Source organism: Mixophyes fleayi, chromosome 6 (genome assembly GCF_038048845.1).
Source record: "Mixophyes fleayi isolate aMixFle1 chromosome 6, aMixFle1.hap1, whole genome shotgun sequence".
NCBI lineage: Eukaryota > Metazoa > Chordata > Amphibia > Anura > Limnodynastidae > Mixophyes > Mixophyes fleayi.
This window is the reverse complement of record NC_134407.1, coordinates 164720696-164742114: the sequence shown is the minus strand read 5'-3', so window position 1 is coordinate 164742114 and position 21419 is coordinate 164720696. Positions and strand designations below refer to the sequence as shown.

Below are 21419 nucleotides of genomic sequence, written 5' to 3'. Positions count from 1 at the left end.
GAAGATGAAATGCAGTGACAAGGCAAGGTGGCATGTTCATTAGAAAAGGAGTGCTATAGAAGTGCTATTGTAAATTAGTTAGGTAAATTAAATGGGTAAAAAGAAAAAAAATCCTGTACAGTAAAAATAGATACAAAATCAGTGGTTTATAATAAGTTAGCATTGATATTACGTTAAAAACCCAAAGCAAATGAAATTGTAATACTTCTGCATATGATTAGCAGCAATTCTTATCTCACACTAGCCTCTAGTGTAATGCACTTTAATGGGGTTAATACAGTTTGCATAATTTGTAAGTGTGTTCTTAGGTAGGCTGTATGTAATAAGTACAAGAGTTTCTCAGTCCTTAACTGCAATTGTGACCAAAATAAATGCAAGGATCAGCCTAATTCACCATCCAAGGGTTTAGTGCACAGCTCCTCTGATTGTCCAATTCTCCGCTTAACAGGCACTAGGGCCAAGAGCCATCTCATTGCAACCAATTAAGAATGTGCTGGAGTGTAAATAAAAGGAGTTTATTTTGCAGTATAGAGATGGTCTGGTGCATAACTTACCGCAATAACTATTGCACTGCACCACTGTATCCCCTGTTTACCAGGCATTGCTGCAAAATCTGCATGTGCAGGGGCCCTTGGGTCACTTACACCACATGCAAAAGTTAACCAGGGCAAAGGACTGTGCAAGTGAAGATGTATTAGCCACAAATGCAGCCCAGAACCACACAGTGACTGGAGTGGGTGTCTACAAACAGCATTTATGAGGGGGTTTCTACAAACTTGGGTATGGTTTCATTCCAGGCTACAGCCAATGTCATTTTTTTTGGAACAGCCTTTACTTATTTTGTGCATGTATCAAATTATGTAGAACAAGCATATATAAACCACTTTAAACAGTATATTCTCCCAAAGTAAATATTTATAATGAACCAATTACACAGCACAAAGAATATGACACTGTTAAGAAGGTTGGTTCTTAACCCTTCAAAAAAAAGTTGCTATTGTTTCCCCAATATCTTCCAGATTGGTCTTACCAATAACTTTCCCCACCAGGCTACAAGCACATACATGCCAGTACTTTAACATGGTGTGCACTTCTGTTAATTACACTGCCAAACAACCCAATTGGCTTAATAGAACATCGTAATGCTATTTCAAAACTTAAATAGTTATGCATAATCCAATAGTGAACCATTGGAATTTATTTCAGTTATAGTACTCCCCCACAATGCAGAAGTGAGGCTTACTAGGGTACCAGAACCACACACCATAGAAAATTCAGTGGAGAACAAGTTTCCATCTTACTGCTGCTGAAATTAGTTGGGACTGGAATGTAAAGTACAAGACACAATTTGGCCACTTTTTTATGGACCACTGAAGTATTGAAAGATGTTATGCTAAGGCCTAGGGCAAGAGATGCAGTACTCAAACTTCATACATTTCTTTAATCATGTATTGTAGACATTAGGACAAGATTTTTTACTTATTTTCTACATATGTGGTGCATTGGGGAATATAGAAATATATAACACTGGTAGTGAAGGCATGAGCAAAAAAAATAAATAAAATAAATTATAAACAATATCTCCTGGATTGGCCCTCAGCACAAGATATTTCTCTATTGTGCTTAGGATGCAGGTGGAGGAATAACACAATGTCACTTAAAACAATATAAATGTGTTGTAGCACCAGAATTCACAACATCTGAACATCCTTACAAGTAAAAAACAAACAGGCAAGAGTGCCACCTAGTGGGAGTTTTTAAGAACACATTTAATAAATTAAATTTATTGTCTTACCCATACAATGACAGCAAAAATTCATAGCTATACTGTTTGAAAGTAAAAGTAGCATACTGCTAAATTTTGTTCTAAACTACCATATTAAATTAAACTCCCAGTTTAACAAAATTAAAAATAGTGCTGGTATGAGCATACTGCTCACAAAATATCTAAAAATAGTTGCTGGGCTGTATTCTTTTAAGTCAATTAATAAACAGGCCTGTAAAAATCCATTACAGACATCCATAGAACAAAAGTGTTGCAGGGATCAGTTTCAATGTAGTTACAGGAACTCCTTGCTGCCTTTGCTTGTGTTCACTGTTTCAGGCAGCCTTCTCTACCTTGGCACCTGGAGAAGGCAGCTGGAAGAGACTGCTTAGGTTTACCTCTGGCAGGGCAGGAGTGCGGAACTTTCGCTCATTAAAGAGGCTGGAAAGATTGCTCTCCAGCTGGGCCTTGCTTCGGAATACAAGTTTTTGATTGAAGAGGCGACTGAGGTCCTGCTCCATGGAGGGAAGCGGGTGGAGGGTTTTTCTTAAATGCTTCTTTGGGGGTCTCAAATTGAATTTAAGCTGTGTAAGATTAATGCATATTGTAAGTGGATGGCAACTGAAATAACAGGTGGGGGAAAGGACTGTAAAACAGCATCAGTTAAAAAGGTTACAAATGTTGGACGGTATGGAATATACATCCTACAATATAGTCAACTAACCAAGCTAATTCATCAAGTGTAATCCATTTATTAGATTCATAGTACCAACCCAGCACTAGGGAATTTTCCTCCTTTGGTGGTTGTCTGTTCTAGCTCATCTTTGGCATTGGATTTATATTAAAGATGGGAGTTTGCCGGTTGCCAAGCATGTTACAGATGAGGTACTGCACAGTATACAGGCGTAGGTTTGAATTTAATTATGTGCTACCAGACCCTTATGCAATGTGCACTTCTGGTTATTATGGAGAAATCTGCTCATTTTTTGCTTGCACTTTTACTAGAAGTGAGCAAAATAGAAGTCAGGATTTCAGGCTGGATATTGCTGTGCTGTCATCACAAGGCTCTAGTGGCACTTTGAGTCTCTGCTCTACCAGGAGTGGGCGCAGCACTAGATTGCTTTTCTAGCAACATGGTGGCAAATAGGTAGATGGCATATTTGAAGACATTCAGTTGGTTATTAATGAATGCAGGTACTTTTGATAAAACAGATCTCAAATACTCCCTAGTGTAAACATTCTTGTACTATAGTTTGTGATAATGCTAAACTCAAATATAACTACACATTTTTAAATCAGAATTGCCATCTGCTTCTATTCTTACCTTTAACTTCTTCCTATCAGGATCATGAACAACAAGATGTCGAATCAAACTTTCCTAAATGGAGAAATATTGTAAATACAAAGTTTCTACCATCCCAGTTGTTGTATTCCACAAGTATTTTTACACTCCATACATACCCTCATAGCAAAGGTGCGATTGCAGCCAGCATGGTAACAGTGGTAGGTCTGCAGGCACAGATGGTTCTTGCGTATGTGGTGCGTCAGATTGAAGACGGTAGTAAATGTTTTCTTACAGTCCTCACGGGGGCAGATATAGATGATACGCCTGTCAATATGGGTTGCTTTGTGTCTCCGCAGAGTGCTCTGGGTTCTGAATGGCTTCTTACATTTTATGCACTGGAGATCCACTAAGGAAATATGAGGGAGGGGAGGAATTCAGTAGCAAATCAACAAGAGCCTAGGGTGTTTAAGCCATGGACCCAACTCACTGTATTGCTTAATCACCCACAGAAACAATTACAAAGCAGTTTCCCAAAATGAATGGAATATAAAGAAACATTCACTCCAAGCCTATGTTCTTGTCAAGTCAAATTTACTATTGAGTGAACAGTGTTGGAAGTTGTCCTTATTCACCATTTGGAAGATTTAGACAAAATTATATCAGAACAAGCTAGATTGGCACTCCAACTGAAGACCCACATATAAAGTGTAGTGCAGAATCATTCCATGAAATTAACATTGACTATTGGCATGAGAAACAATTATTAGTACTGACATGGATGCTTTTTGCGATGTTTCTGTAGAGCTGTCCAGGTTGGAGATGTAATTTGGCAGCCTTGGTAAGGGCAGCGGTAACCTGTAAGATACAATTTAGATTACAGACCACTTCTGCTAAACAAGTCCTCTGACAAAATATTGCCTCGTCTTTATTGGCAATCACCTGCATGGTGCCGGCGGTGAGCTACAAGACTGGCCCCAGAGTAAGATTTCCATTCACAGCCTGCATGATCACAGCTAAAGACCAGAAAATGGAGAAAGCATAAAAACAGTGATCAAGATTGATGGGCACATATTTTGACATAGTTTTTAACTGCAACACCCCTTCCTGTTATGCATCCTACTTTAGAACAGATACTTTGTTAACCCCCCTACTGACTTCATGCACATTCCTTGAGCCAAGAATAGTGAGGCACCCAGAAAGAAAAAAAAATTTGAATGCAAGATATTTCACATCATACAATTGTGGAATTTACCTTGATGTAGAAATAATAATGCTTAAAAAGTACATTTTTCTCACACATTACCTACAAGTGATTAATATAAGTGGCACCCTTCTCAACTCTGGTGCAAACCAAGTTTGCAAGCAGATATGTTCTTAGCCATTTTGCTCACATTGCCTTTATTGAAGAGCAAGTAAAATAGATATTGTATTTATCCATCATGTTCATTCCTATGCAGCAGGCTGCAGTGTTCAGAGACCGCAAACGAACCAATGATGTCACAGCAGCCCAACAGTCTCAGGAAGGTTTAAGACTGGTGACAAATGGCCATCCAAGGAAAGATGGAAAAATATAAAGTTAGGGAGGATCAACAGGTTCATCAATAAGTCACTCAATGCCCTCTAGCCAGTGAACATGAAACCCAACATTAGGAAATTCAGGGGTATTGTTAGGTTCTCAGAACAGCTGTCCCCAATAACCAGAGCTTACCATACTCTTATTACCATCACTCTGTAGATTACCAAGACACAGTAAAAGCAGACTTCAGCTTTACAAATATTAGAGTGAAACAATTTAGAAAGCTCTGGGATTAGGCCAATAGTTAAAGTAAAGCAGGAGCTGTCACCTTCTGAAGCTGCGAGCACTGGAAAGGAATTGCTGGGTGAGGTGCACACTTGTCCACTGTATCCAACTTCCTTGAGGATATGGCAACTATAGTGGGAACATGATGCAGTGATGTGTCATTTTGGGCCACAGAGCATAAATTGAGCTGTGGGGCCAAAATGACACATTTCTATGCAAATCATGTCATGGAGACCTCCATACCATCCACTAAGAAGTGGGCAAGGCACAGAAGGGTGGACTGTTCTCCTGGCAGAACTACCCTAAATTCAGGCGGCAGGCAAGTATTGTAAAGTGTTACCTACAGCCCAAGTGATTGATAAGTGTTAGGGAGAAGAGAAAAAAAAAAGGCACATGTGGCTTTTGTTGGGATTGAGTACAGGGTGTTTTTTTTCCACACCTGGGTTCTGGGTAAATACTGCAGCATTTTTATTTGTAGAGCAAAGTTTGATGCACAAGCATAAACACAAATTCATATCTATGACAAATCATGGTATGATCAATCTCATACTGAATAAAGAACCAGACTGATATTTGAAAGATTTTGTCCATACATTAGGCCAAAGAGGGACTGGGGATTATAGTCTTGAAACACATGAGCAATTGCCAAAATATTTTTTTTTTTTTTATATCAGATTGAATGCCCCTCTTTGGACCATTTCAAATAGAGTATGCTTTTGCAGTAAAGGCTTCAGCTAGAGGAGCAGTTGGTAGCAGACATACACAGCAGTTACTTCCACAGCAAGCAGACATGCCAGAAATAAGAAACATTAACTTGGTAGAAAATTGATATGCATTACAAGAGGCAGGGCACAAATACTGTATTACACCTTCACATAGTTAGCCAGGCAAGAGAAGCGTGAGTGCTATTCACTTATTCCTTGGCCTGTTGTACTCACACATGCTGAGGCTCCCCAATATGCTCGGTCATGTGGCGCTTTAAGGCCCTCTTTTTTTGAAAGGTCTTGGGGCATCCTGGTACAGAGCACTAGGAGGAGTACAAAAAAAAAAAAAAAAAGTTAATCATGTACGCTTAGCTATGACTACTACTTGAGTGAAGTGGCCATTTCTAATGGTGTATCTAATGGTGTATGTAACTACAATATAAATAGAGAGCAGGGATTATATTGGCTAATGGTTTTCCAGCAGACTCCATGCTTAGGGAGCCAGGTATCAATTTGGTCAATGTCAATTTAACCAGAGCAGGGTTGAGAACAAAAAAAAAAATAAAAAAAAATTGTGAAGATACCAACGTGTCTCATGCCTCAGTGGGATCTAGTCTTATATACTCATCTGACAAAAACAGAGTCAACAAGATAGTTTTAGGTACAGTCTGCTAAAGAATGTTTCCAGTAAGCCATTAGATAGGCATCATATTTGCAAAACAGGTCTTTAGAGCACATTTACACAAGCTTTTAGTAAGAATTGGATTGTGTCCAATATAAAACAATTTGTGCAAATGACTGAATACCATCCAGTTAAGACCGTTGAGCCTAGTGCCTGAACACATTTGCTTTCAACATGGCTTGTCTGAACAGCAATGTGTTGAATAGCATGCGCTCGCAAAAAAAAAAAAAAAGCTTCACTGAACTGTGACTTTTGACAGATTGTGTAACCTCGGTTGGTTAAGTGTGCACATACTCTCACTTAAATAGCTAACAAAGTTACAATGCAAACTTCCAGGGCACAAAGCACTTCCAAAAGAGATGTCAGTTTGCTTAAACAGAAGACATTTCTCTTATTAACCATTAAGTGCTTCAATTTTGACAATGCCTAAACTGGTATGAACAATACATTGCAACTCCATTATATGCACTCAAGGCTATAGCAGAGAAACTACTACTGGTGTGTTTTTACACAGCTACTTCTAAACTCACCTTTAGTGGTGCTGTTCTCCCATGTTTATACTTTTGGTGACGCTTTAAAGCCTTCATCACCACAAAAGCAGCTCTGCAACCAGGAGATGGACAGCTAGAAACAAAACAATTGTAAGGGACACACACATTTTAAGCCCATGACTTCCAGTGGTGGTAGGTCAAGCACAATACATAGGCTAAGGTGTATTAGAGAGACTCACCTGTACTTCTTAACACCAAAGTGTTTCTGCATGTGTCTCTGGAGATGGGTTATGCGGGTAAAGGACTTCCCACAGTCAGGCTTGTCACAGTGCCATGGTTTCTGTGCCAAAAGAAGTCAATGCCTAAATAATGCTAGAAAGGGATTTACAGGCCCCCCCCTCCTTTATTTTTTTTTTAAATAGTAAATTATTACCCTTACATGTGTTTTTTGTGTGTACACATCAACTTCACACATTTGTGGGTTGAATTTGTATGATAGTTACATTAGCACAGCCTATCTATTCATTAGGATCTAGTAAGACCATTATAGCAAAATATACTTCTGCCTTTTGTCACAATGGCTGCACATTAGCAGTGAATATGCCAGGAGCCACTGTCCTGGCTGAACAATTTTAATACAGACACTAAAAATAGTTTCTTATCACCAAGATAAGTTATAGTGAACAGGACAATGCAAAGGATCATTAATAGACACTAGGGAGCCAATAGCTTCCATTAAACTCACAAGTGTTAATTCAGCAAACAAAATAGCAGTTTCCAACCTGTTAGCAATAGGTACTCCATGACAGTTCCATATTGCTATATTTTGCACTTGTAGTTCATAATGATATCCTCCCTACCACATGTATTTCAAACTGCATTTACATTTGTGCAGATTCAGATTTGCACAGAAACGAGATAAGTAGCAGCACGAGTAATACACATGTTCAGTGTAAATGGCTGATGGGACAACCCTAAATACGGAAGTTAACCAAAACATGATGAATTGAACATCCCCATCCAAGTCATAAAACAAAGCTTTGTGCAGACTATTGTAATATTTTATCACCCCAAAGCACACTGGCAATGACTTTGATAATATTGAAATATTCACGGACTCCAGTCTCCTACTTGTCCAATGTAGGGATCTATCACCACGCCTGACAAACACAGGAATACGGACTTCTGATAGCAGCATCTTAAGATTCTCTACGGCGAGTGGTTAATCCACCATACAGCACCTACACACTCCATACTGTACGTTTGTATATAAACCTACATACTGTTTCGAAAACATAAATGACTGAGAACTGACAGAGTATCTACCCCACACGCCATGTAGAGAGCACTAAAGACCATATCACCTGGCCGGCGTGCCGAGCCACATGCTCTTGTAGTCGCAGCTGTTTTTTGAAGGTTGCCCTGCACCCCGGCGAGGTGCAGGAGAAGACCGGCTTCCTCTCCACGTTATTCATCATATGCATTTCTACCACACAGACATCCACTAACTACCCCCTTACAGCGCAGATCCTACCCCTTATAAACCCCCCTTCCCCCAGCTGGTTCACATCACACAAGCTGACACCACTCACCTGGTTGAAGTAAAAGGGGGCAGGACGAACAACTCGTCCAGGTGCAAAATAACCGTTATAGTCATTAGCAGGGGCGTGATGAGCCACCTGCTGTCATTAGCCGCGGATCCCCTCCTATTGCTGAGCGACCCGGTGTCACATGGGATGCCAACCACGTGACAGGCGCAGTTCACACAGCGCGGACGGACCAAGGTAAGTGTATGTTTAGGTGAGGGAGGGTATATTATTATATCATCATCATCATTTATTTATATAGCGCCACTAATTCTGCAGCGCTGTACAGAGAACCCATTTACATCAGTCCCTGCCCCACTGGAGCTTACAGTCTAAATTCCCTAATATAGACACACACTCACAGAGAGGGAGAAACTAGTGTCAATTTTTGATAGCAGCCAATTAACCTACCTGTATGTATTTGGAGTGTGGGAGGAAACCGGAGCACCTGGAGGAAACCCATGCAAACACAGGGAGAACATACAAATTCCACACAGATAAGGCCATGGTCGGGAATTGAACTCATGACCCCAGTGCTGTGAGGCATAAGTGCTAACCACTACGCCACTGTGCTGCCAAGTATGTGTAGGTGTAGGTGTAGGTGGGAGAGAGGCTGTTAATAGAACGTGTAGGTGAGGGAGAGGATGTTAATAGAACGTGTAGGTGAGGGAGAGGATGTTAATAGAACGTGTAGGTGAGGGAGAGGATGGTAATAGAATGTGTAGGCGAGGGAGAGGATGGTAATAGAACGTGTAGGTGAGGGAGAGGATGGTAATAGAACGTGTAGGTGAGGGAGAGGATGTTAATAGAATGTGTAGGTGAGGGAGAGGATGTTAATAGAACGTGTAGGTGAGGGAGAGGATGTTAATAGAACGTGTAGATGAGGTAGGGTATGTTAATAGAACGTGTAGGTGAGGTAGGGTATGTTAATAGAACGTGTAGGTGAGGGAGGGTATGTTAATATAATGAGTTTGTGTGAAGGGAGGGTAGGGGATGTTAATATAATGGGTGCTAATTTATTTGTGGGGTGCTGGTGCGACAATTTAATTTATTAGAGTGGCCTGTCAATTTAAGATGGTATGATTGGACCTTTAATGCTGGGGAGGCCTAATTATAAAACATTGGTGCTATTGATTTAACACCGGGATGGTTGGAGTTTTTTTATTTTTTTTATTTCATGTACCTATTTTTTTTCCTAATAGGCATCCAATGTTCCAGGATCCAGACAAGCAACAACTGACCTAAAGACGTCAGCAGCCACATGTGGTGAAAGTGACAAGACAGGTAGGAGAGAGACTGTCCTGATCTGTTGTGGCAGTCTCTGTATTTACGTGACTGTCTTGCTTAGTCAGGCTAATCTTGTTTGTATGTAGGGCGAAGCAAAAACAAGCCCTTTGCTAACTAAAACATCAGGTTTTTAACGCAAACAGGCTTTTTGCATTTTGATAAATCTGCCCGTGTTCAGTACTGTAATAGAACATATTATATAATCTATTGTTACAATATGATATATAACACATTATAATCAGCTAGGTATGTAATTAAAAAGAAAGTGATGTCGAGAGAAGGACAATATAAAATAAAATGAAGTTTGTTTTTTGTTGCATTATTTGTTTTCATTATTTAATGTAATTGTTTAGAAATGCAACATATGGTTGCTAATTGTGATGTCATTTGTAGCCTATATTAAATATGGTCATTTGGTTGTATTGTTTTTATAACCCAATGAAATATGCCAAAACAGATTTTATTTAACATGTGTTAATAGAAGAAATTATACTACAAACTGTATGCATAAAAATGTTTGTTTTATGAACATGTCTTCTAGAGGTAGGCACACCAAGATTGTTTGCGTGGATTCCTGTGGTAGTTAGGCAGCAATTTTCAGTATCCTACAGATGAGTGCTTAGAAGAATTTGTTCAAGTAGAGTTCCATGCAAAACCTGACTTGAGCAAACTGCTATAAATATCGCACAAGCATTGGGATCATGTATCCTGGTGCTGATCAGACAAATTGCGCTGGATTATCAAGTAGGTACAATATTCCATCTTTTGGTTCTGACCAGTATATTTTGTTATAATTTCTATTCACTTAGAGAGGATTAGGTCTTTCCTCTCAATCTCCCCACAGTTTTGTCAGCCTTCATAGATATATACGGAGAGCGCTGGTATTCTCCAGTTTCTTTTATATATAGTATAATAGTCAGAAAGTCATTATATATATATATATATATATCGAGAGAGATGGCTATATGTATATAGATATATATATCATGCATTTACAAAGATGTGTAACAGAATGCTCTCAGTAAAGTGCTAGCCACACCTCCACATTAGGTTAGCCACACCCACTTGTCAAATGTCACTCCCACTTCAATGGGGGGGGCGCCGGTGCCCTGTCTCGCCCAGGGCACTAAAACGTCTAGTTACGGCACTGCTTCAAATATCCCAGGGCAGTGCAGTGACTCTGTTGGAGCCTTGGATCTGTAAAAGGAAAGAGTCCATAGGGCCCCAGAGAGGAATAAGGGTCTCTATGCCCCCTTTTGCCAAAGCTAAAGGAGGCATTGACATCCCCAAGCCCTGCAGTCATAAGGCTCCTTAAGGGGTAAAGATCTTCAGACATTTCTCCACTGCACAGTGGGACCCTTTCTCCCCGAGGTTGGTTGAAGCTACTCTCTGGAGACTGCACCATCAGCTCCCAGAAGATGGCCTCTGATGACTTGAGGAGAGGTCTGCCCATAAGGGTCTCACCCAAACCCCTCAAAAGCAAAACGTGGACAACCCATGTGAAAAAATTTGGTTGCATGCGTCAATTAAGTAAATAAGTACAGAGCAAGGAAATAAAAGCTGTTGTGAGAAATAAAAAAGACCAAAAAAAACCTGGTGCGGTGTACCTTACTAAGTACACGTGGTATCCCCCAGCTACCAGTGCATGTTTCTGGTACCCCTGGCTCAGGCAGCACCTTGGACTTTCAGTAACTGGCCCCTTGAACAAGTGTCAGTCCATCTCCTGCTGGGAACATCTTTAAGCCCCAGGGACAATACTATATTAGCCAAAAGAGCAAAAATATATTACCAGAGAAATGTCACTAAAAATCTGCCAGTCCTTCTAATAAAGTTATTTGTAATGTCTGACCCCAACAGGACCAGCTATAAATGTTACATTGGCTTTTAGCGTCCCTCTTTGAGAATTATACATTCCTTTATTAGTGAACCTGTAAATGCAGAGATGATTGACAAGGCCTTTAGTCAGATTGCTACGCAGCATAAGAAAATTAATGCCCAACTCTCTGTGCTTCCTTTCCCTCTGACTTGACTTAACTAAAATTTTGACAGTGCTTTTTTTTTTCTTTTTCTTAATTGTATTAAGATAAGGCTCCTGATGTCAGATGTCAACTCCCCACTAAGATTTTTGAGACAAATTTTCTTCATTACCTATTGATGCTTTTTGGTATCATCACAGCAGAACCTGAAATATTACTCATTTGTCTTATTCCCAAATAAATCCCTCATAATTCCTCTAGATTGCTTCTTAGTCAATGTTTACTAGCTTCTCTCTCTGCCTTGATGGTGCTTGCAGCGTCAGACTGGGCTGCCGGGACACCTGGAAAATCACTGGTAGGCCCTGCTTCTTTAGGACCACGCCCCCTTTCATATGTAGGCTGAGCCCACCCAGGCCCATAGTGTTTTATCCGCGAGTCCCCAGAGCCGTAACGAGGGCGCCACGGCTGCAAACCATGTGCCCAGACCCAACTCCCAGGGAATGCAACAGACAACAGTGCACATGTTGAACGCGTATAAGCAGCGTCTGGCTCCGGGACCGCAATACAGGAAGTAAAGGAATCATCACTTCCTGCAACTCGGCTCTGCTGCAGGATCCGCGTTACTGGCTGGGAGGTGTACACTGAGAGCATGCAGATACCAGAAGGAATAGAGCTATGGGGAGCAGGAAACGTGGGCACAGTAAGTAACTGAACTTAATAAATATACATATACTGTACATGTATAACTTCCTGGGATTCAGCCACTGTTTACAGCGTTTACATTGGACATTACTATAATTTTAGGATTGGTTGGATTTGGATATTGGAACAATTATAAACGTTCATGCATTTGTAGATACTCTGTTATTCATAAGAAATGCAACACTGCTGCAATTTATTTTTAAGAGAATCCTTTAATTTTTTTTCATGACTATCATATAATTGATAATTTAATCCATGTTTTAACTTGTCTATAATCAATATTCTATAATCCATCCTAGCAACCAGTTGCATTGAATTACTACTACTGTGATTTGTGCTTGATATAGTATATTTATTAACTGTACATCATCCCAGTTTGCATAAACAGACATTTTTGCATATAGATACTATTTCTTTCACACAAAATTGGGTGCTGATTTTCAAATAATCTCACCACCACACTCACCTAGTGGACACATAGTAAAAAGAAAATAACCCCAAAAATTGCACAGGTAATTGGCTACGTACTACTAGTACTGCATTTCCCTATCCCCCTTCTAATCCCTTCCCCTTTGAGCCCTCTCCTCAAAATGATTTATCTTGTAAACTCTTGAGGGGTCTTTAGACAACCCCTAGGGGTCTGTGGTAGCACCCAATGACCCTTTTCCCCAACTTGGAGGAGCGCAAGCCCAGCACTTGAAATATAATATATATTGGGTCCACCTGCAACCCAATCAATAGCCTAGGATAATGTGTATCCTTCTACTCATACAGGAGCCTTGTCTAAGTACACACTTATTATTAATTGTTGTTGCCATTATTATTTGTTTGTTTGTATGCTAGCCAGGAAACAAGAAGACGATTGTCATGTGTGCTGTACCCACATAGAAATAACTAGAACGGTTAAACATAGTGTACTGTAGGTCATTTATAATACAAGCAAGACACTGTACTATTACACTACTGTACTGTGCAGGGCCCTATGTAGGGCAATGCGATATGTGCCACCGACTAGGGAGAAAGGTTGGGTGGCATGAAATCTCCAGTGTAGGATTCATTTTCTTTGAAAGGTGCTGGTTCTGGTTAATAGGGCCAGCACTTGCTATGGAGATTTATTCATGGCTGGTCTCAGCCAGGCCAGCCACCATATTGTACTTGTGTGGTGGTATCTGATACAGCTGGTAGTTGGTCTACAGTCCGCTCTCTGCCCCCACTTGCACTGTTGCAGAGCCACATATAGTGGAAAATTTAGTTCAGTTTTACTCAATGAATATTTCCATGACCATTTCCACCTAACAAGGCAGCTATCACAAAAAACTCAATAGCAATGAATAGCAGAGGATGCTATTGAGAGATAGGACAATTTCATTTATTTAATAAATAAGAATGTTATAAACTTTTCTTTTGGTGTCAAGAAGTGGTAGTGGGTGAGTTATGGTGCTAAGGAGGGGTGATGAGTGAGGGGTATTTTAGTGGGTGAGGTATGGTGCGACGGAGTGGCTGGGAGCATATTGGTGGGTAAGGTGTGGAAACAGGGAGTGGTGGTGAACAAGGGCTATTGCAGTGAGTGAGGGATAGTGTAGTATTTGGTGATGTATTTTATCTGGTGAGTGGTAGGAGGGATGTGAGATAGAGTAGTACAGACAGCAATACTTACCCTGATTCCTTAAACAGCTGAGATTAATTTATCTATGTTCTCTGCTCTTCACTGTATTGCCACGTGCCTGAAAGTGGCCTAGTGCTCTTCAGTCTAGGCACGCCCTCAAGGAGGTGCAGCATTATTAGAGTACACATTATTATATACACTGCATTCTTTATATACTACAATATGCCGCTAGCTGTCCTTCATGGGCTGACCACTCCCCCTCCAGTGTCTGGTCTCGCCTCTATGATGGCTGGCCACACCCCCTCTGGTGGGCCCCTAGCGTTGCAGTCCCCCGGTGGGCCCTTCATGCCCCAGTCCGACACTGGGTGCTTGTATAAAAATTATTACCCATACTCTCGGAACTTCACATTAAACCAAAATATCTACAAACTTTGGATACAATTCTCACTTCCCAGTGGAACAGAGTTAATAACCACTGCCATATGGATACAACAGTTTTGATAAGATGCTAAGGCATCTATATAATGTTCGCTTGTCTCCATTACCTGTGTATTAGTCAGATATTTTAAATTTACTTTGCTTTCTTTTGTTTGATTGCAACTTCCCTTGCAAACCACTATAAAGTCATTTTAAGACCAAGTGAGTAACAAAATAAAATATGAATACTTCAAGGCAGGGAGTGATCTAAACTCCCAATTTATGACAAGTCACAAAATATTAATGGCTTCCAGTTTAGTAAAAGGGGTGTCCATTTTAGGACACCCCTTTAAAAAGAATGCAGCTGGACCATGGTAATGGTGCTTATTTCTCCCTCAAAGTGCAGGGCTACAATAGAGCCACCGGTAAAACTTTTCCACCAGTGCTCTGATGGCTCTATGCATCAGACAAAAAAAATGATTAATCCTGATTTGCTGTACAGAGGGGGCATATTTAAATGAAGTGGTTGTCCAAAAGTGAACAAGCCCATTAATTGGAGATATTCAAAATATCTGGTCCTGTGGTATTACTCCTAGGATCACACAAAAGCCAAAATACACAATAAATACCTAAAGTTACAAATTAATGATATGCACTTCATAGTGGTATCAGCTGTTTGTTCAAGAATCAATTTTTAATTTTAGCCTATTTGTATTCAATCGAAAAGACACTCAAAAGCCATAGCAATTTTGTAGAAATTAAATGCACTTTTTCACTTTAGCCATATGTTTGGTGGGGATGAAAGGTCCATTTCTTAAGCAAGTAAATATATTGGTTATTCCTGGACTCTTCTTCCTTTGAATCTGTCTTGATAATCTCATCTTTCTTGGCCTGGAGACTCTCCTCATGATGCTGCATTGCCTTCTTTTGTCTGGGATCTGCAGGCTTCTGCCTGATTGAGAGGTAGAGTGCTGGAAAGATGTACTCCACTCTGCTGAAATAACAATCAATCTAGCTTATCAGCATAAACATTACTGTAGATCAAACATCCTTAAGCCTAAATTCCACCATGACCACTAGTGTTACCATTCAACATAGAGTGCTTGAGGTAAATGCTAAAACGGCGTGACCAATATCTTCATGTGTTTCTGATGGCACAAGGAACAGAACTTGTTTCTCCACCTGCAGTCATTAGAGCCTAGCACCATCCTATAGTAAAACATCTCCACTTACCTAGTCCCCAACTCCAGCACTGCCTGCAGTGGTAAACTCAATACAGCATTGCAACTATTTGAATGATTCATAATTACAAGCTGCCCTAAATTCCTTATGTAGTAATTGTCATTTCATGTAACAGTATAACCGCAATAAACAGTGCAAATCTGCGGAGAAGATTCTCTGAATGCAGCATAACAACTATGGTTTAGTCAGAGAATACCGACTCTGCAGTAAGTGCTAGAGTCAATTAGGATTAAAAACATTGCCGTATTGAAAGGTGGAAGAGTGGGTTTTCTTTAGTCTCAATTGGTATATTTTTGTAGCAGTGTGCATTCCTAATGTAAAAAAGATTTACATTTTATTTCTTACCTCTGTATGTATTACCCAGTATTGTTTTATTAATGTTTGTTCCCAATTGTAAAGCGCTACGGAATTTGCTGGCGCTATAGAAATAAATGTTGATGATTTTAAAAAAAATCAGACGGCCTTTCAGATTCTAGCTGTCATTTTCTGACACAGTTTACAAAGTGAAAGCAAATGTGAGTGCTGCTGTGGGTAACAGAAAACTCTCTTTAATTACCCATGCACCAGTTCATAAAAAGTTCACAGCTACATATTGCTAGTTTTCATTGTTTGCATGGTATTAGACATAGTTTAATATGTAAAAAAAAAAAACGCAAATAAAAATGCAAAAATCTTGCAGTTTTTTTTTTGTTGAGGTGCAATATTTTTAATTGCATTTACTTGTTTTCTGGTTTTACCATTCTTGCACTGGAGTGATGCAAAAAGTGGTCTTAGCTCAAATAACACTACTGTCACTATGGTGTTCTCTTTGGAATTTTCCTGCAAAAAACTTGGGCACAATTACATTTGCTCCTCAGTTTGCCCTGAATTTGAATTTGCCCTGGATAGATTTGAGTGTTTCCTTTCCCTCACTTCAGGTATGCATAATATTGGTAAAGTAGTATTTACAAGTTGGCCTATCATTTCTAAAAACAATACAGACCCACGCTCGAATTACCACCTTAAGCTGCATTGGTTTCATAGATGTATAAAGACAGATTCACATGGTGGGAGTTTAGCCTTGAGGAAAATCCAGTCAGAATACAAGTATTTGTTAAGATGGAGAGCAGTTTGAAGAGATTACAATTTGTTTGAGATTCGGTGATCCACATTATTTTTATGCTTTTAAAACAGTGCTACTTATAAATTGCAGGTACTTTGACTGCCCTCCTCTTGCCACCCAGTTTCTCATTTATTTTTTCCCCTAGTAGGTTCCATGCAATCCAGACACTGAATGTAGAATTTTGTGGCTCCAACACACATTAACCCTTCCAGATTCTACAGGTTACAGACAAGTCAGCCTCCAGTGGGTAGTTATGCCAACTGAGTTTTGCGAGCTTTGTCAGCCTTCAGTTTGTGGATGTGCTCCATAAGAATATGCTTGTTCTTAAACACATTACCCTTCACCAATACATACATATTGTTACCTAATAGAAAAAAGGAAGCTATGAAGAGCTGGTTTTAGACCACACCAAAGTCACATAATTTTCACTTGAGTCAACTGTACATTTCACAATACTCGCATATATAATGATGTGAACAGCTTTACATCATTACTTCGGAATAAAGATGCTCACTGACCCCCATGAAGTGGTTTTGGATCTGGATTAGCTTTGTGTTTTGGTTTTGGCAAAACAACCCTTGGTTTTTTTTTGGATCTGTGTTTTTTGGGGAAAAATTGCTAAAATATGCCAAAATCATCATTGTTTATTTATATAGCGCCAACATATTCCGTAGCGCTTTACAATTGGGGACAAACATAGTAAACTAATAAACAAACTGGGTAAAACAGAAAAAGGTGAGAAGGCCCTGCTCGCAAACTTACAATAATCACCCCCCACCCGGGATGCGTGCTTTTATCAGACACACACCAGGGTGCCAGACAATGCACTAAAAAGAGCCATTGTAATTCCCAGCAAAAAGCCAGTTCATCATTGAGTTTTGAATCGGCCCCAATCCCACAAAATTATAATCTGGTTAGGTACCTTTGATGTAAAGTGCAGATTACAAACAATTGCTGAACCAGCAAAAAAGTGGAAGGTAATACATAAACACGTCTATTTAGATATCCATGCTTACATTACTTCTGCAAGCAACGTTGTTCTTTGTTGATAAAACTGTTGTCTTTATACAGTTCAAAAAAATAATCCTCCACCATTCTTTGGATGTTGATAGTAGGATCAGGTGGAGTTACAGCAGAGGTGTCACTAATTCTGGTCCATTCTTTTACAGTAGACAAGAGCAGGGGGTAAATGTATCAAGCTCCGATTTTGCCAGCGTGTTAAAATTGCGACAACTCATCAAACTCATCAAATGTATGAAGCTGCGATTTTGACCCTGATCTTCAAAATCGCTGGTTATCTCCGGCGATTTCAAACACTCCTGTGTTTAGGTGACAATTTACATTGCCAAGACAAAACTCATTTCTCATTGGTTGTCGCTTTGAACTGCAAATCCCATGTGATTTAAACCTCACTAACATTATAAAAGCTCAGGTATTTCCTTATTTCAGTTGAAATTGGTTTAAGGAGTTTCAGATAGAGAGATAGTGAGAGATTTGTTAAGGAGGGTTAGTGGTTGTTTTTCTATTGGTGTGAGAAGGTTATTTTTTTTTTTTTTTTTCCATTTTGGTTCATTGTCTGTCCAGTTTTTTGTTTTGTTTTTTTTTCTTTAGTGGTTTGACTTTTGTTTGCAATTTATTTTCGTTTCTTTGTCCATTTGGTTTTTTTTTTGTTTTTTTGTAGTGTGTATTCCTTTGTTGTGTTGTCTTTCCCTTCTGTTTCCCATTTTTATTTTATTCCACCCCTTCGTGTGAGTATGTTGAGAGGAAGGAGAGGTGAGGAGGAGAGAGAGAGGAGTTAGGAGGTCAGGAGGAGCAGCCAGGCCCTTCTGCTGGAAAAACTAAATCCGGGCGTAATGTCCGGTTTAGTTTTTCTGAAAATTGTGCTCTTGTGCACTCTTTAGTGCCAATTTATGATAGGATTTTAGGCAACCTTGCTGCAAAAACACCATTTATCCATAACAAAAAATCTGTGGGAAAATTTAAGATGCTGTGAATGCAGTAGGCCACCTCAAACATTCAGTAGAGAATTGTCGCAAAAGAATTAGGGACATAAAAAGGAGGGTGAAGGAGAAGATGTCTGAGGAACGTCGAGCTGCTGCAGGTACTGGCGTTCGGATTTACATTATTATATCACACAGGGGGATACAAGGATCCTGATTTAGTTAAACACCTCCCAAACATACATGTTCCTATTAAATAGGAGACCCCTGGCTATAAAGTGCATATCCAGATTGTCCTCTATATTACCACAAACTACTTCACAGTAATACTGTCCCATAATTGTCAGAATGTGAGCCATCAACTTATCAAACTTTATAGGGAATCTCATAACATGAGCATGCTGTACCTTAGGATGTGTTAATTTTCCCATCTTGGAATCACATTTATTCATGTAGTCGTTTGTTTGTTTTTTTGTTTTTTTTTACCCTGGTCAAATGGTTAATGTGTTTAGACCTTTGTGGTTATTAGTAAATGTGTATTTGGTATCAATAAAAAATTATTTTTTAAGTTGTATGATTTGAGTTCATGTTTACATTCAATAGTGAATAGTGTAGGGTACCTATGTATTATATTTCATAGCCACTGGAGGTGGGCCTCCTGTCGTGATCTCATATACCTCCTATAAGGAGTTCAAACAATTAATACCCCCAGAGGTCCTGGAGGGGATAAATATCCCGGGTCACACAGACCTGTGTCTCAACCGATGGCTGGTGAGTATTGTCTAATGATGTCCTGTTGTACATTGTATGTGTAAACAGTTATCCTGCAGCCTGCTTTGTAATTGGTTACAATACATCTAACACATAAATCTATTTATTTTTTAATCATTTTTATTAGCAAGGGTGATTAGTAAGTTACCAGAAAGGATTAATTTTATGTAACATTGCACATGTATTTCAATACAGCCTCCACACTACAGCAGCCATGTACAGTGGCAACAGGACCAGAGATGGTAGCATCACCGGCAGCATCAGCAGGGGACCCAGATGAGGAGGATTGTGTAGCAGTTAAATCCACCTATGTTGGATAAAAAAAAACAAAAAAAAAAACATTAGTTTTCCTGTAATGGCAATCACCTGTATCTGGTAGTGAGTAAAGAATGTGTATTATTTTTTTTATTTTTTAATTGTTTCCCTTAAGGAACATCACAAGAAGACCAAAATCTGACTTTCAGCCATAGATGACGAATGTGGGGAGTACATTTTCTTAGAGCCCGTGCCAGATGTCCCAGAACTCATGATGCAGGCTGATTCCCAACCATCGGCCACTGCCCCACAACCCCCAGAGAGTCACCCCCAAGGTTAAGTGCACCCACATTGGCGAATTCAATCCGTCAATTTTGTAGCGTGCAGGAAAACTTGGTGGGCTTTCACCAAGATTCTATGCGGGGGATACATCGCCAGCTACATAGAACCTCCCGAATCTTGCAACACATGCAGGATGACCAAAGGCAAATCGTAAATACGATGAATCGCATTGACACCTCCTTGGCCCAAATAAACACTGCCATAAATAATCAAACGGGCTATGCGAGAAATGTTTTCCACTTTTATTGGTGCTGTTGGCAAACTCCTCACCAGACTCCCACTACCCACCACATCAGCGGGTACTAGCCTGGACACTACCCCTAGCCCCTTCTTACATACTACTCCCGTGCGGTCCAGTGTGTGCCTCAGAGGTGGAAGGCGTCCATCCACCAGTCGTGGAAGGTCTCCAGGGCCTGTCGGGAAGAGACCAAAATAATGTTTGTATTTTTTGTAATTATACTAAAGTTAGTAAATGTATATAGGAGAAATCATACAAGTCAAAAACTGCCATATGTTTTTGTTTTAATTTGGCATAGAAATAAACCTGATTTTGTGTTGACACAGTTAATTGCAATGGTCTTTGTTCTTCATATGTTAACATGTGCACATTTACACCACTTTTAATAACTTTTATGGTTATATATATATATTTTCCTCCTGATGAAGTCTACCCAGACGAAACGCGTTGAGGCATTACTATCTCTGTATATGCTAGTTAGGTCATACTTCCACCCTGACCATTTTTTGATGTTATATACCTGATACTTCTGTGCGGAGATCGCCGGTAATAACCAGAAACCTTCCAGGGATCCATACTGGTAAAAGTTGACTAACTGCTGAGTACAGATAAGCTTTTATTTATCTTGCTGAATGTGAGTTTGCATTTTTATGTTTGCTGAATAAATCCATTGTACATAAATTACTACACTATATGGCTCCTTTCCTTTTAACATTCTGGCTGAATGGAGTTTGAGAGCGGTACTTCCATTGAGACGTCGGTCCGTGGTTAAGAAATATCGTCTATTGCGGTCGCCGTATTGTCCGTTCCTGACTTATTAGGCGGAGCTGAGATTCCCCCTTGGAGACCCTGATACAGATAAGCCAGTTTTATACTATTTTCTGGTACGCTCCCAATTATTGGGTTTTTTATATTTATCTGGTATACATAAATTACTACACTATATAGTTCTTTTATCTCTATTTATCTGGTTGATTGGAGTCTGAGAGCAGTGTATACACTTGGAACGTCTGCCGTATCTAAGAAATATCGCTCGTGGTTCCTGTTTGTCCGTTCCTGATCTACTAGGTGGAGCTGGGATTCCCCCCTGTAGACCCTGTTACAGATAAGCTGGTTTTATATTACTCTCTGGTACGCCTTTAACTATTGATTTGTATTATCTGATGAACTGAATTTTCACACACCTTTTGCACATTTCTGTCCTCTGATGACAATGAATTGTAGCTG

The 21419-nt window shown here is 39.7% G+C and overlaps 1 protein-coding gene and 1 long non-coding RNA gene across 2 annotated transcripts; one reads left to right on the top strand and one right to left on the bottom strand.

Moving 5' to 3' along the window:
* Positions 1-1421: 1421 nt before the first annotated feature.
* Positions 1422-8255, bottom strand: LOC142094671 (P43 5S RNA-binding protein-like). Its single transcript, XM_075177058.1, has 9 exons — positions 8093-8255; positions 6968-7068; positions 6768-6861; positions 5790-5878; positions 3990-4063; positions 3825-3905; positions 3227-3456; positions 3090-3143; positions 1422-2349 (listed from the first exon to the last, which is right to left on the bottom strand). Exons 1-9 carry the CDS (start codon positions 8210-8212, stop codon positions 2101-2103), a joined length of 1092 nt encoding a protein of 363 aa, XP_075033159.1. The 5' UTR covers positions 8213-8255; the 3' UTR covers positions 1422-2100.
* A 3474-nt stretch (positions 8256-11729) lies between these two features.
* On the top strand, positions 11730-19648 carry LOC142160457 (uncharacterized). The gene is made up of 3 exons (XR_012693233.1): positions 11730-12277; positions 19227-19357; positions 19553-19648. It is a non-coding gene; the product is annotated as an uncharacterized LOC142160457 (long non-coding RNA).
* The last annotated feature ends 1771 nt before the right edge of the window (positions 19649-21419 follow it).

Coding starts and splice junctions, on each gene's coding strand:
- LOC142094671 (XM_075177058.1), bottom strand. CDS start 8,212: ATGCATATGATGAATAACGTGGAGAGGAAGCCGGTCTTCTCCTGCACC. Junction 5,879..6,767: donor GGAGAACAGCACCACTAAAG/GTGAGTTTAGAA, acceptor TACTCCTCCTAG/TGCTCTGTACCAGGATGCCC. Junction 3,457..3,824: donor ACATCGCAAAAAGCATCCAT/GTCAGTACTAAT, acceptor ATATTTCCTTAG/TGGATCTCCAGTGCATAAAA.